The sequence below is a fragment of the Rhinatrema bivittatum genome, chromosome 8 (assembly GCF_901001135.1).
Source record: "Rhinatrema bivittatum chromosome 8, aRhiBiv1.1, whole genome shotgun sequence".
Taxonomy (NCBI): Eukaryota; Metazoa; Chordata; class Amphibia; order Gymnophiona; family Rhinatrematidae; genus Rhinatrema; species Rhinatrema bivittatum.
The window spans coordinates 230,119,612-230,134,603 of NC_042622.1; the positions used below are offsets into that span (position 1 = coordinate 230,119,612).

At 46.8% G+C, this 14,992-nt stretch overlaps 1 protein-coding gene across 1 annotated transcript in view; it reads left to right on the forward strand.

Moving 5' to 3' along the window:
• Nucleotides 1-3,292: 3,292 nt before the first annotated feature.
• KLF16 (Kruppel like factor 16) overlaps nucleotides 3,293-14,992 on the forward strand; it is a 71,173-nt gene continuing 59,473 nt past the window's right edge. Inside the window, exon 1 of the mRNA XM_029613955.1 lies at nucleotides 3,293-3,826. Coding sequence (XP_029469815.1) covers nucleotides 3,385-3,826 — 442 coding nt within the window. The 5' untranslated portion in view covers nucleotides 3,293-3,384. The remainder of the gene's footprint in view (nucleotides 3,827-14,992) is intronic.

Here is a 14,992-nt window from a genome sequence, read left to right on the forward strand (position 1 = left end):
GAGAGGGAGTTGTGAATGGGAATGATGATTTGCACGTCATCTGCATAGAGGTAGAATTTGAGGCCAAGGTCAGTGAGGAGGTGACATAGAGGAGTGAGATAGATATTGAAAAGGGTAGAGGAGAGAGAGGAGCCTTGGGAGACGCCTTGGGACAAGGGGTAGAGCGTGGAGTTGGCGTTTCCTATCTTGACGGAGAACTTTCTGTTAGAAAGGTAGGATTTGAACCATAGCAGGGCTAGGCCGGAGATACCTATTTCGGTTAAGCGGTTGATAGATAGATAGATAGATAGATAGATAGATAGATAGATAGATAGATAGATAGATAAATAGATAAATAAATAAATAAATAAATAAATAAAATAAAATAAAATAAAATAAAATAAAATAAAATAAAAATAAGAGACTTTCCACACACAAAAAAGAAGAGCAGGAAAACTCTGGGGGAAACAGGAGAGACCGTAGCAAAATATGTTTTGTCCTGCCACCACTCAAGCAACATAATCTGACCAGCAGCCAAGGTCTGTCTTCATAATTGCCAGGTCTGTGGGTGCTTGAGCACCCCTAATATTCAGCAAACTGTGTCTAAGGAGGGGTAATTTGTACAGTCCTAGGAGTTGGCTTCTAGGACTGTGTTTGGTATTTCTCTTCTGTGCTTTGTAGTTCTTTCCTCGTCTCATGTAGGGCCGGATTCACTAAGCTGTTTTCCCATAGACATCAGGCCCAACGCATGAACAAATTGTCATGCCAAGAAAATTTCTTGAATCTGAGAGGAGACTGGGAATGGAGAGAGAAAAAGATAGCTGATGGGGAGGGAGGGAGAGGAACTGAGAGGGAATATTTACCTGGGGTGCCAAGAAGAAAGAATTTTTAGAACCTTTCCATGGGGGGGAGGAAGGACAGAAAGATTGAGAGAGAGTTAGAGACAGGGCTATCTGGTCTGCCATACAGAACAGGGCATGGATGATCCTGTGGGTGGGGGGAACTATTAGCAGTGCGGGGCAGACAAGAAGAGAGGTAAGACAATATGATGAGAACAGAGATCTGTCTGTGTCTATATCTTATTGTCCCTCACTACAGTTGCTATGATATTGGGTTGCTATATTCTCTCTCCCTTTCCTGTCTCTCCCTTCCTTCCTCTCTCCTCTCTTCTCATCTGTCTGTCTCTCATTACCCCATCCCTGTTGACTCTCAGACACCCATATTTAGAGGCTCATATCTGATGGAATACAGAAACTGTGGCTTAACACCTGCCAAGAAAAGTGATTCTTTCTATTATCAAACAGTGCTGTTTTGGTGATATCCTGGGAATCCAGTGTGTGTGTGTCTGAGAATCAGGACAATGTAAAACAGAAGGAAGAAGAATCCGTCACTATGGAATCCATATGAAATGCTGCATCTGTGAAGATGAGTTTAGGTAGGACCAAGATCTTGTTTTAAGTTAAGAATTAGACAATCCACTGGCCTAGTAGTTAGGCAGCCTGAGACCTTGATTTCCAGATAAAGAGCAGCTTGGGAAGTAACGCCCAAGTGATCCTTGGCCTTTATATAGGAAAGGAGGTGAGAAGAGAGATTATCCAAGGCAGCAGAAAATAATAGTGTTCAGCAGGGCACATCTTCACGCTCTCTCTCTTTGAATCCACCACCTGCCATGCACTACTTGCAGCCCAAGTAGAGCAGGTCAGAGCTCCCTGTGTCCTCTGCCCACCCGCACAGGTTGGACATCTCCCAGCAGGGCAGGTCTGAGCATTCTCTCTGGATCCAGCCCTCCACCCCAGGCAACCCAAGCAGGCAGATCTGTGCTCCTTTTCCCCTTCCCACTGGATGGGAACCTCTCGGTTCTCTCTCTCTCTCCCTGGATTATGTCCCTTCCCATCCTAGGCATTCCATGCACCCCAAACAGGGCAGGTCAGAGCTCCCTGCAGGCTGGGCATCTCCCAGCAGAGCAAGTCTGAGCTCTTTCTCTCTCTCTGGATCTCCCACCCCCTGCATGCCAGTCACCCCAAGCAGAGCAGGTCACTCTGCTCCTTCTACAAATCCTCCCCCCTACAAGAATGCTGTACATCTCCCACCATGGCAGATCTCTCTCTTTTGCTGTATCCCCCATGTATTCCATGAAGGGCAGATCTAAGTTCGTTCTGCCACCTCCACCTCCTGTAGGCTGAGCTTCTCCCAGAAGGCCATGTCTGAGCTTCCTCTGCCCCTCCCCCTGGCAGGCTGAGTATCTTCCAGCACTACAGCTCTCTCTCTCTGGAAACCCCCCCCCCCCCCCCCCTCCATCTACCATAAGTAGAGTAGGTCTCCAATCCTTCTGCACCTTCCCCACTCTCTGCATTCCTTGCAGAGGCTAGACATCTTCCAACAGAGCAGGTCTCTCTCTGGTTCTGCTTCCCTCTCCACGGAAGCAGGGCAATCTGATTCCACACCCTTTTTGGATCCCCCCCCCGCTGAGAACCTCCCAGCAGAGAGCTCTACTCCCTCTGCACCTTCCCCCAACCCCAAAGTAGGGTAGGCTGATCTTGCTCTCTCTCTGGATTGCAGGCCCCCCTCCATGCCAAGACAGGTCTAAGATCCCTCTGCCCTGCCCCTCCCCCTTCCTCCACAGGCTATGCATCTCCCAGCAAAGCAAGCCTCTTTCTTTAGCTTGTCCCCTGCACCTCAGGGCAGAGCAGGTCTGAGCTCTCTCTAGATCCCTTTCCTCCTCTTCTTGCACTGCAAGCAAAGAAGGTCTAAACTCCCAATTCCTCTTCCAACAGAAGGGGAATCAGGTCTGAGCCTCCTGCTTCTCCGCACCCAAGTCTAGGTATCTCCCAGCTGGGTAGATTTCTCTCTCTCTGAACTCAGAATACCTTCTCTCCCCCCCATTCACCCCAAACAGGGCAGGTCTGAGCTCCTTCTGTCACCCCCCACCCCCCCAGCAAGTTGGGCGTCTCCCAGCAAGCAGGTCTTATACCCATTACTGCTTCCCCTCCCCAAGGCTGAGGATTTCTCAGCAAGTCATATCTGAGAGCTCTCTCTCTCTCTCTCTGGATCCTCTCCTCCACCTCCCACTCCATGTGCACCCCCCCCCCCCCCCCCCCCCCCAAGCAAGCAACTCTGAACTCTTGACTGGCATCTCCCAGCAGGGCAGCTTTGCGCTCCCTCTGCCCCACCCTCGGCAGGCTGGGCATCTCCCAGCAGGGCAGGGCTCTCCCCCGGTGCCAGGGCTGGTGCGTCACTGCGCTGGGGAGGCGGTGGGAGTGGGGAAGTGGGGGCGGAGGCGGTGCGCATGAACCGGCTTTTTTAGACACAAAGAGGCTGCAGCGCGTCCCAGCGAGGAAGGCGAGGTCTGACCCCGGCTCAGCCCGCGAATCGGCGCCTCCAGGACACAGCAGCAGCAGCAGCAGCATGTCTGCCTTCGCCTGCCTGGATTACTTCGCCGCCGAGTGCTTGGTGTCCATCTCCAGCGGCGCGGTGGTGCACAGCCGGGCGCCGGAGCCCGAGGGCAGCGAGGACCGCGAGGTGCGGGACACGCTCACCGGCGGCGGCACCAACCTGCTGGCCGTGGCCAACATCCTGACCGACCTGGGCAAGTTCCGCCCCATGTCCGCCCACTCGGAGAGCAGCAACTCTTCCTCGGCCGGGGACCTGGAGAGCGGCTACACCACGCTGTCCGACGGCACGGCCAGCACCCCGGGCCAGACCCCGGCCACCACCCCGACGCCCGGCCACGCCGCGCTGCTCCGCCCGCAGCCCTCGCCGGGCAAGCGCCACCCCTGCCACTTCCAGGGCTGCGACAAAGTGTACGGCAAGTCGTCCCATCTGAAGGCGCACATGCGGACCCACACAGGTACTGCCGCCGCCGCTGCCGCCCTCCGGGCACTTTCACTCTGCTCACGCCACTCCCCTCCATCTCTTCCCCCCTCGCCTACTCTGCGCTGCCCTTCGTTTCTCCGCTGCCTCTCCCTTTCCAGCCACCCTGCCCACTTTGTCTCCCCCATTTCTTCTCCTCCTCCTCCTCTATGCCCCTTCCATCCTGCCCAGTCCGCTCCCCCATCTCTCTATTGCCTCTTCCACCCCTCCATGCGCCTCCACCCTGCCATCCCGCTTCCCCTCCATCTGCCTGCCGCCCATCCCACTCCGCCGCCCTGCCCACTCCATTCCTCCTCCTCCCCCTCTCGCCCCATTCCGCTAATCCTCCATCACTCTACCCGCGCGTCCCGCTTCGCGCTGCCCTCCATGCTTTCTACCGTCTCGCTCAGTGTCCCCCCCTCCCATGCACCTACCGCCCTGCCTAGCCCCTCCCTTTACCTAACGCTCTACTCCGATCAGAGTCCCTCCCTCCATCTACCGCCTTAGCCATTCTCTTCTCCACCCACCTGCCTACCGCTTCGCTCAGTGTCCCCCCCCCCTCTCCCTCTCCCTCCCTCCTATGCAGCTACCACGCTCCCGAGCTCACATCTCCCTCTCGGTCCCCTCAGCTCCCCTCTCTGTCCTTCCAGCCCACGACTCCTTCAGAGTCTCCATTTCTCGTGAACCCCGCCGCACGCAGCCCGTCCTGGCACGGGCTGCGTGCGGCCCCACCCCCTTCTCCCTGCTGTCGGCCGAGCCCCCACTTCAGCTTTCCTTTGGACTTTCGCGATCGATTATCCTGCCCCCTTTTAATTTTTTTTTTTTTTTGGAAACTCGCACAGGGCCACCCCATGACTGGCACTGCTCGCGTCCCATCCCCTTTTCGTCCACGCTTTAGTGAGTCAGTTTACTCTCCAGTTCAAGCCTGCCCACTCTGCCTCCTCCCTCCCCTTCCCCGCCACTTCCCTTTCTAGACGTGCTGCAGTTTTCTTTCTATTACGTGACGGTTTTAATTTTTTTTCTCTTTTGTACTGGAGCTACATGTAGTCACCCCAGGCATTGATCAGTGCTTTCCCTCCCCATCCTCGTGCTCAGAGGACCCAGCCTTGCTTTTCCCTCCTCATCCTCTAACCTGCAGTTCACCCTCCTTTCCAGATTTGCTTTTTAGCTTTTTGCATCTACAGCAACTTGTGGTTTACAACCATTTTTGCAACATGTTCCCCCCTTCCACTCAAACCAGTCGCCAAAGGAAACGTATTGCAACTCTGTATTTTGTTATTAGCTGCCAGGTTTTCTTTTTATTGCTCTAGGATATTCATATAAACTGCAGTGGAGGGGGGTGGAGTTGCTGGGTTTTTTTTTTTTTTTGGGTCTCCCTAAAACAGAGGGGCACCGGTTAGCGTGCGTGTGAAAATAACCGTGAACAAAGAGTTTGGTTTTTAAAGTTCAGAGGGCGATGACGTGAAATCTTGCATTTATTAATAACAAAAATATGAATAACATGCTGGAATCCCAGAAAACAAAATTGGACTCCTTTTTCTTTGCTAAGACGGTTGTATCACCTTAAGAATATTATGAAAGGGCAGGTTCCGTCCCCTCTCTTCGCTTGCTCTGTTGGCAAGGGGTTCATGGGGATAAGGTGGGGTGACCGTGCCACGAAGGGGGTAGGCGTGGCAAGAGCGTGCAAGAGAAGAGAACTCGTGGCACATTATGAAACTGAGCCCATCATACGAAAAACCCTCTTGATGTGAGCATTTGAACTGAACAAAAAAAAAAAAAAAAGCCAGGCTGAAGACAGATGCCTTTATGCTTGGTTGATCAAATGCTCCTGGATTAAATGTTAAAAAAAAAATAAAATCAGAAAGCTCTTTAATTTGAGGGGGTGGGCGTTTGAAAGCGCTGCTGAGAGGCGGAGATCAGACTGCAGAGAGCGCTTTGCTTACCCGGGAGCTGAATTCTGTGAAATCCAAGGGGTTTCTTTTTTCCTGGAAAACAGAAATGACTCGGTGCTGCAGGAGGGGGTGGGGTTGGAGTGTTACAAAGGGAAAAAAAAAAAAAAAAAGCGTGTGTTTGGGGAGGTGAGGTCAGAGTCTTGGAGAAAGAGCCTGTGTCTGAAAGCTTCTCTGCTGTTCTGATCTGGCACGGAGAAGGGGGCAGAGCGCCCCTCCTCGCTGGGGGGGGGGGATGTGTGCACTCATTTCCCGGGAGTTCTTTCCAAGAAACAGTGAATGGGCGTGGGGGAGGGGCTGTGCGTGTGTGTCTTAGTGTTTAAAATAACTTTTATATAGTCAGCACCAGGAGGACAGGCTTAAGAATCCATTTGCCTTTTGAGAGAGAAAGCCAGAGCTGGGGATCGGCTACTGGTTTTTCCTTTAACCCACCATCAGAGCGTCCCAACCAAAATAAAGAAGGCCGCTGCCAGGTTCTGATAACAGGCTACTGGTTTGTGGCGAGAGGTGGATACTATCCTTGGGTTAACAGTTTAATTTTTTTTTTTTTATAGGAGTAGGCCACTGGTTCTTTTCTCTGCAACTTGGTATAATCGGCCCATAAAGATATTTTCTCAGCCTCATGCATGCACCCAGCTTAGCTGCTGACATTTTTGTTAGTGTGCTGCTCTGCTCCCACACACTGGCTCTCCTCCCTCCCCCCCCCCACCTCCGGGCCCTAGCCATGGGTGACCACAAAGCTCTGTGTCACAAGGGGCTGGGATTTTTTGTTTTGTTTTTAAACGGAGCACCATCTGGGGATTTTGCAGTCCTGCTTCTCCCAAAGGGACCACCAAACACAGGCTATTGTAGAGTGTGGTTTATAAGCAACGCGGCTATCTGTTCTTTGCGCCACTAGGACAAGAGGGATTTTTTAATATATTTTTTTGTTTAATTTTAAGATACTGAAGAGTCATCTTTAAGGTCCATGTAGTATTTAAAAACGTCAGCTCTTTGACAATCGGTTTATTTGACCTTTGTTTTCATTGCAGTATGTTGTTTGTATGACTGTGAGGCAAGCAATGCAGAGAGCGAAATAAAAGCATTTTTAAAATAATTGTTTATAAATGGCAACATTACCCATAAGCAGAGTGGTCATAAATTAATACAGATAAAAAAAAAATTGGAAATAAGTCATTATACACCCCAACAATATATATGTATATATTATTTTCTCTATAAAGCTTAAATCTGAATTTTTAATACAAAATATATAAAGGCCTGATCACTATAGTCTCTAGTAAACGTTTTAACTAAAATATAAATAATTTGAATCCTTGAGCCTCTAGAAATGACTGTGTGAAAGGCCATTTTTAGCCAACTTGTGTGTCCCATCCCTAATATCCTTTTTCTTTGGTGTCCTATCTACACCATATTTTCAGGACATGTCAGAGGGGACATGAAGATTCTGATGGGTTTCTTTTTAGAAACCATACATAACATGTCCCAAAAAGGAGGCACCATTAATTCTGAGTGGAATCGCTTTGTTTCTGTATACAGATGTGCTTTATCTGATTCAATTTTTCTAGGTCAGGTTTTATAAATGTATCAAGATCCATTAGGGGAGGGGGGGGGGGGGGGTGAAGGGACTGTGCTGTTTTCTGCAGGAGGCTAATATAGGTCATGGTTTGAAGGACAGCTCTTATTAACTTACATTACAGGCTTCATTCAACAAGGTCTTTAAATACAGAATAGCAGCAAAGCCTTGAGCAAATCAGGCCCCCACAAGTCAATTTCAAGAAACAAGCAGAGAGCAGGAGAGTAAACTGCAGCCGCTCTCACTGGGGCATGTCTGAAAAATGTCCTAGATTGGCTGGGGTTGACCTGCTTCATTTACTGACTGCAGGTAGTTCCTGTGTTTTTTTTTTTTTTTTATTAAAGCACTTATTTGTAAAAATGAAATATGTTTTGAAAAGAGACAAGCAAGCGTCCAAAACATTTTAAGCTTGTTTTGTTTCAAAATATAAAATACTTGCCAAATTAAATTGTACTTACCATCAGCAGCAGTGTGACACATTTATTATGAGTGAAAAGTCACTTCTGTAATGTAAAAAAAGTTAGTCACTATTTCTAAAATACTGAAACTACACAATTAAGAATTTGTAAATATTAAATTATACAACTGTTTAAATGTATACAGTTCTCATGTATGCTTTTTGGTAGCCAAAATATGTACCAAATTCAATATAAAGGCTTTATCGAGTTGTTAAATTAACACATTTTAATAATTACATTAAGCAATGAAAATGCGCTTTTTCTGTGTATAATAAAAGGTATATTTTAAAAGCCTGGCATGTGCCAAAATCGGGAGATGCAAGTGCATGTAAGGCTTACACGTGCCCACCATATTTTAAAAGCCACCTAATGCAAGTATACCTCCTGCTGTGCATACATCTCGCTCAAAATCAAAAAGGGGCATGGTGTGGCAGGGCTAAGAGATATGCACGCAAGTATTCGCCCAGGTCTGGTGCCGCGTAACTTTACCTCTGCTTTGGAGAAGGTGTAAGTTTAAAAAAACAGCAACAACAAAAAGCCATTCCTGAGGGGTTTAAAGTGCTTGGGATAACTGGGGGGAGTGTAGGCTATTAAACCAGGGCTTTAGAGGACCTAGCTGGTGGATGAACTGGTGAACCTGGTCTTGATATCGACACGCGCCGGTTATAAAATTCCCTGACTTATACAGCCAAAACCCGATTTGCATGGTTGGGCACACCTGCTCGCAAAATTAGGCACACACATGCGTGAACCAAGGCTGTTTTATAATGTACGCATGTTAAAAAAAAAAAAAAAAATCACCGCGTCCCTGAACGCTCACCAACGCATATGCGTCAATGTGTGCCCACATGCCCCTTTGAAAGGTATCATCTAATTGTATTGAATATGGAAACATTGCTTTAAATTAATGAACCAAATTAAGACTTTCAACTTCCCAATTTAAATTGCTGGCGAAATTGCTTTAAAACACCCTGGGGTAGATTTTAAGAGAAGCGCTCGTGGAGTACATTTGTGCGCGCTACCCGGCGCGTACAAATGTACACCCAATTTTATAACATGCTCGCGCCCTAGGGGAGGCCCAATGGCTTTCATCTGAGCGGCCTCAGGGGGAACTTTTTTTCCGCTCCCCTCTACCTTGTTTAACCTTTTACGCCTGCCGGCGCACCAACCCCCAGCACAGCCACTGTGCTGGAGGCCTCTGTCCTGCCCCCTGACCGCCCCCGGATCAGTGCCACGCCCACGACCCCTCCCCCTTCCCCTTCCCTTCCCTTTTGCAAAGCCCTGGGACATACACGCTTCCCGGGGCTTGCGCGCCGCTTAACCTATGTAACATAGGCTCGGCGCGCGCAGGGGCAGGCGTTCGCGCGTAACCCTTTGAAAATCTACCCCCCTGTTTGTAGGGTCTAAGCATATGCTCAGTGCTGCCATTTGTGTGGTCTTAACCAGGGGCGGATTGGCCCATCGGGGGATCATGCATCCCCCGATGGGCTGGTCACGCTAGTCACGTGGTCTGGCCTGGGCGGTGAATCCCCGGGCCAGTCTTCATCGGGAATCCGCCGTTGGTCTTAACTGAAGACAGAAAGAGAAAAGCCCATGCATGTGTGGAAGGTGATTCAGCCCTGTAGAATCCTGTGGATGAAAGTCCAAATTATTTATGCAAATCACACATGTAGTCCATTTTCCCCCCCCCCTGTGGAACACTTTGGCATCAGAATTATCTTAAAAATGGGCTTGGCAAACTCTGGTCCTCACAGGCTGCAAATGCGCTCTGGTGTTGAGCACTCTACCATGAATAATTCTGAGATTTGCATGATTTACTGAAAACCAGTTGTATTCAGAGCTCTCAAGGACTGAAATTTGGCACTCTCCCTCAGAGAGCTCATAGTTGTAATATCAAAACTATGCTCAGTGGAGTGAAATTTCAAAGCAGTTAATGTGTATAAAAGTAACATTGTAGCAATTTTCAAAAGGCCATTTACGTGCATAAAATCTTTTGAAAATTCTCTCTTATATGCATTATTTACATCGCCTCAAAAATCCATGCTGGTGTTCTAGCTCCTTCATAAATAAGAATCCTTGCTCCTAAAATCTGTCACAGAGAACGATTGACTTGGGTGCCTGAGAGATGCAAATATATCTGGTCTAAAAGCTATTCATGATAAATATCACAGTGCTTTTTTTTTTTCCTAGAAAGAAAGATGCTGGTACTCAGATGCAGGGCCATCCTTGGGTGGGGAGGAGAACAAGAAAGTAGGGGATACAAGTGCAATCATCCAGTGCCCCCCCCCCCCCCCCCCCCCAAATAGCCTAGCTCCCTTCAGCCAGCAACAGGATTCAGTCACAGTATGATCCTCCCTCCTGTAGGGAGCAGGCATAAGAGAGCAGTACTTTAACCTGCTGTATCTGCTCTGCCACTATCATACGGGCCGATACAGTAAAAATCACGGGAGAGCGGGCAAGCACCCGCTCTCCCGGCGCGCGCACAGGACACTCTCCTGTGTGCGCGATACAGTAAGCTAATTTATTTAAATTAAGCCCGGCGGTAAAAAGAGGCGTTAGGGACACTAGTGCGTCCCTAGTGCCTCTTTTTGGACAGGAGCGGCGGCTGTCAGCGGATTTGACAGCCGACGCTCAATTTTGCCGGCGTCTGTTCTCGAGCCCACTGACAGCCATGGGCTCGGAAACCGGACGCCGGCAAAATTGAGCATCCGGTTTTCAGCCCGACAGCCGCGGGCCGAATTCAAATTTTTTTTTTTTTTTACTTTTTTTACTCTTTGGGACCTCCGACTTAATATCGCTATGATATTAAGTCGGAGGGTGCACAGAAAAGTAGTTTTTACTGCTTTTCTGTGCACTTTCCCGGTGCCAGAAGAAATTAGAATGTGCGGCTTGGCTGCACATTTTTCTTTCTGAATTGCGCGTGCATACCTAATAGGGCCATCAACATGCATTTGCATGTTGAGGGCGCTATTAGGTGCCGCGGGTTGGACGCACGTTTTCCTCCCCTTACTGTATAAGGGGTAAGGGAAAACGCGCGTCCAAGAGCAGGCTAACTGTTTCGGTCTGATAGCATGGGAAAAGCACCAGTGGGGGAAGGAGGTTGAAAGACAGAGAGGCATTACTAGTGCTTTTCTCAGATTTAGAGACAGGAAAACATGTAATGACACATTTGTACATATGTTGCCAAAGTAATACATAAATAAAGTGATTAAAAAGGGGTAAAAAGAAGAAAAAGTATATAATGTTAATAACAGTAATTCAAATTACAGGGTACAAAATAGTTAATATTGTCCCCAGGCATAGCAAAGAGGGCTGGTGCCCCAACTCTATTGGCCCACGACCTGCAAAGAACAGACTGGAGCAGAGTGGAACTATTGGCTTCATAATTCCTTCTGTCATTTCCCAGGGGGCTGATACAGGGGGGGGGAAAGGTGTTGGTGTCAAGTACCAACAGAAAAAATGCCCTGAATACCCACCCAAAAAATGCTTACCCACTAAATAAATAAGGGGAAATTGTGACTTCCAAGGATGGAAGTTTGTCACCTGGAAAGGATTTTTGCCTCTTTATGGAAAGGTCAGTACCCAAGCATCAAAGCAGGTGGAAGCGAAGATCAGAGCTTGTGTTTCTTAATGCTTTATGCGGCAGCATGGCCCAACACTACAGACACACAGGTAATGTAGGGTTTCCCAAACCTGACCCATGATCCAATCGGGTTTTCAAGATATCTACACTGAGTATGTTATGTTATACTTTGCCTTCCTTGAAACAAATTCAGCCCAAGGCGGATTACATCAAGTAACTACATCAAATAAATAATACAGCAATAATAATATAATACAATATATAATACAGCATAAAATTACGGCGCTATCAAAGGGGGTGACCACTCGCCTCCCTCTCCCCTCAACCCCTACCTCTGCAGCAAGGGAAAAGTCACAGGACACCAAAACCTTAGCAAAACTGCTATATGTAACCTTTCACTAGAAATCCTCCCACATATTATCCCACAAAGATAAACTTACATATACCACACTTCCAATGTATGCACATTTATCTCATGCATACTTACTACGGATGTCCTAAAAAAAAAAAAACCCCACCTGGAAGCACAGGTTTGGGATTAATGCAAAAGCTAGAATATAACCAGAGTAAACTATTCTGTTGTCTTTTGATCCCTTGGAAAAGAAGCTGGCTGCCAGCTTTACCCCCTTTCAGCACATTTGTTTTGTAGCTGCCACACAATCTGATTTTGTTTTTCTTAAGAAGGTTTCTTCGCAATGGGTTATGGGAGGAGGAGGAGGAACAGGTGTGAAAGAAAAAGACCAGACCATGTTTACTCTGTAATGGAGGCACCAGCGCGTAATGAGAATGGAGCGTATCCCAGCATGTCCTGACATGTTAACTATACATTCATCCATGAATTGTAAAGTAGTGTCAGATTTGTTTTCTCTTTTATCCGTTCAAAGGACTACAACTCCCAGCAGTCTGTATAGTGGGCCCCAGTGTTTCATCTCTTCATCACACCCTGGAGTCCTACAAAGTTGTAGAGGGTTTTTAAAGCAGTTGTCATGTGTCTTATGAAATATCATAATGAAAGGAGTTTAGTGACGTTTTTGGTCATGAATGTGTCAGTATTAGCACCTGAAGTTGCATTTGACAGAGTTGATTTAAGAATATGTGGTTTGAAACTTTTGTAGCGAGGATGTAGGTAAATAATTGTGTTCACCTTTTGGAGGGTAATATAAAAATAAAAAAGAAGAAGAACATGCACAAAATTATCCTGGATTTTAAATCTTCTTTTTTTTTTTTTTAAACTCTTGGCTGCTTACCAGCCTTTCTTGGCTGAAACAAAGAGCAGCTCTGATGCAATACTTTACCTGAAAGGCGTGTACAGCCAAAAAAATGTAATTTTGTTTTTAAAATTTTCTCACTTAATTTTTTTTTATTTTGTTTTTTTTCAATGTGCAGTAAATTGGGAATTAGTGTGCACTCTTTGATTTAGTGCTCACTATTTGAAACAAAATGAAAAAATGTTGCACAACCTTAGCGATTCGTATGGCTTCCTACCACTTCACAATTGTAACAGAGTAGTGTCACAGAGCCAGCATCTCTTGGCTGTTAGGTTTCTGCAGTGTATGTGCCAGTAAGAAATGAGTACGGTTCTGATAAGATCATGCCAAAATGCATCACTTCAACAGACTTGGGCCCCCTGGTGCTCTGTAAGCAATGATTTTGGTGCCTGCAGGACATTTAATTAAGGTGTCAGTCCACAATCTCAGGGCTGAAGCTTTGTATTGTTGAGTTGGCTCAGGGTGTGCATTTTCTACTTAGGAGTCTCTGTGTGTACATAATGCAGGTTACTGGTCTATTTTTGTATTTAATTTATTTATAATTCCGCTTTTCAGGCACTGTATGGTCAAGTGCTCAGGGCAGCAGTGTCAGTGTACTTTGATAATCTCATCTACTGTCTAAAATCATTGTAAAAAAGATAAATGCAACAACAGTGCACTTAATTTTTATTTTGCATTTGGTTTCTGAGACAGATTAAGAGTACATTTTTAGGAAAATTCTTTAGTGCCTTACTGTGGGGTGTGTAGGTCAGAGTCTGAGTGAAAGTGGTCTGAAAGAGGTTGCCATTGAATTTAAGCAAAGATGTCCTAAAAAGATTCAAGCAAAAGGCCAACTCATTCCTTGCTGCCAAGAATACTAATGGGTACAGGAATGCGTAACCAGCAAAGTATATAATAAGAGACTGAATATAATGGACAAATGACCTTAGCCAGCCTAAAGCTAATTTTACGTGAATTCAGTGTTGGGGCTTTCCTCATGAAAAAACTGTATGAGTACAGTACCCTAACACATGGAATGAATACAGCACAAAGCAGCAGTGGCAGGTAGGCCAAAAATTAGATGGTTTGACAAGCTCCAGTCCCCCTCCTAATCACCACCAAATACTTCTCTCCACCCTTCCTTCTCCACCCACCACCTCCCTTCCCTTCACTCTTTCAGTTCTTCCTTCTCTATTTCCTTTTTGCATCTCTGTTTCTTGAATTTTTTTTTTCTGGTGGTGCAGTCGCACCATTATGGTTACACATTAGCCACCACTGAAGCATAACTTGAAGCGAAGAGATTGGCACATCTTTTGTTCCCGTTATAAAGAGTGACTTAAGGAAGAATTAAAAAGGGAAAAAAAGTCAGATAAAGAAATATTTTGAGGAATATGAATAGCAGAGTGCTGTTTTATGGACAAACACAGCACTGGAAATAATTTAAGTTCATGTTTCAGATACCCACATAAACACAGCCAGTGATTAACCTGTGAGCTGAGGCCCTTGCTGTAATTGCCTGGCCTCTGCCCTCTGGCACTGTCTTAGTCTGTGCCAATGACAGCAGATGTTTCGGGTGAGAAAGGTAAGACTGCCTGCTGCTCTTGGAGTCCTATCCCCTGCTTCTGCAGGGGCAGGGCCAGTCCAAAGGTATTAGGTGCCCTAGCTCTCTCCACACACATAGCTATGCATTTATATTAAGATTTACATGAAAAATGAAATTCAGAATATTTTCTTATCAGGTAACAACATCACTTTCAACACATATTTACAAGTGCTGTAGTGCCAACCAGAAAACCCTGCAAAAAAAGCAAAAAAAACCAACTTGGAACCCATGTGTATTAGGTCTATTGTAACACATGTTGGGTATGGGCTTGGTCCTCAGAAAGCCATGAGTAAACTGAATTACAATTACAATATAGTAAATCTCCCATACTAAAACAGCACTAACTGCCAGCCCTCAGACAATAAGAACTCTACCTATAAAAAAGCAACACTGCAAATATTATATCAGACGCTAAGGAAAAATTGGTTCTTACCTGCTGAGGGGAGAGGGCTGAAAGTCCCCAGAGGTTGGAGGGATTTGGGCTGCATTTCACCACAAAGCTGCAGGGAAAATGGCCGCTCCTGCTGAGCGCAAGAAGCAGTGCTTGGCCTGAGAAGACCTCTGGTCTAGGTTGGTATTCCATCTATGTGGGTAGTGTGGAGGGCTGCTCAGGTGCCCCTACTACCAATACAGAAAAAGTTGGCAAGCAGGAAGTAGCAGCCCTGGAGTTCTGAGGTTGTCTGTAGTGGGGATCATGGCTGCACAGGATCTGTGGCCATTTTGTCATAAGAACATGCCGCACTGGGTC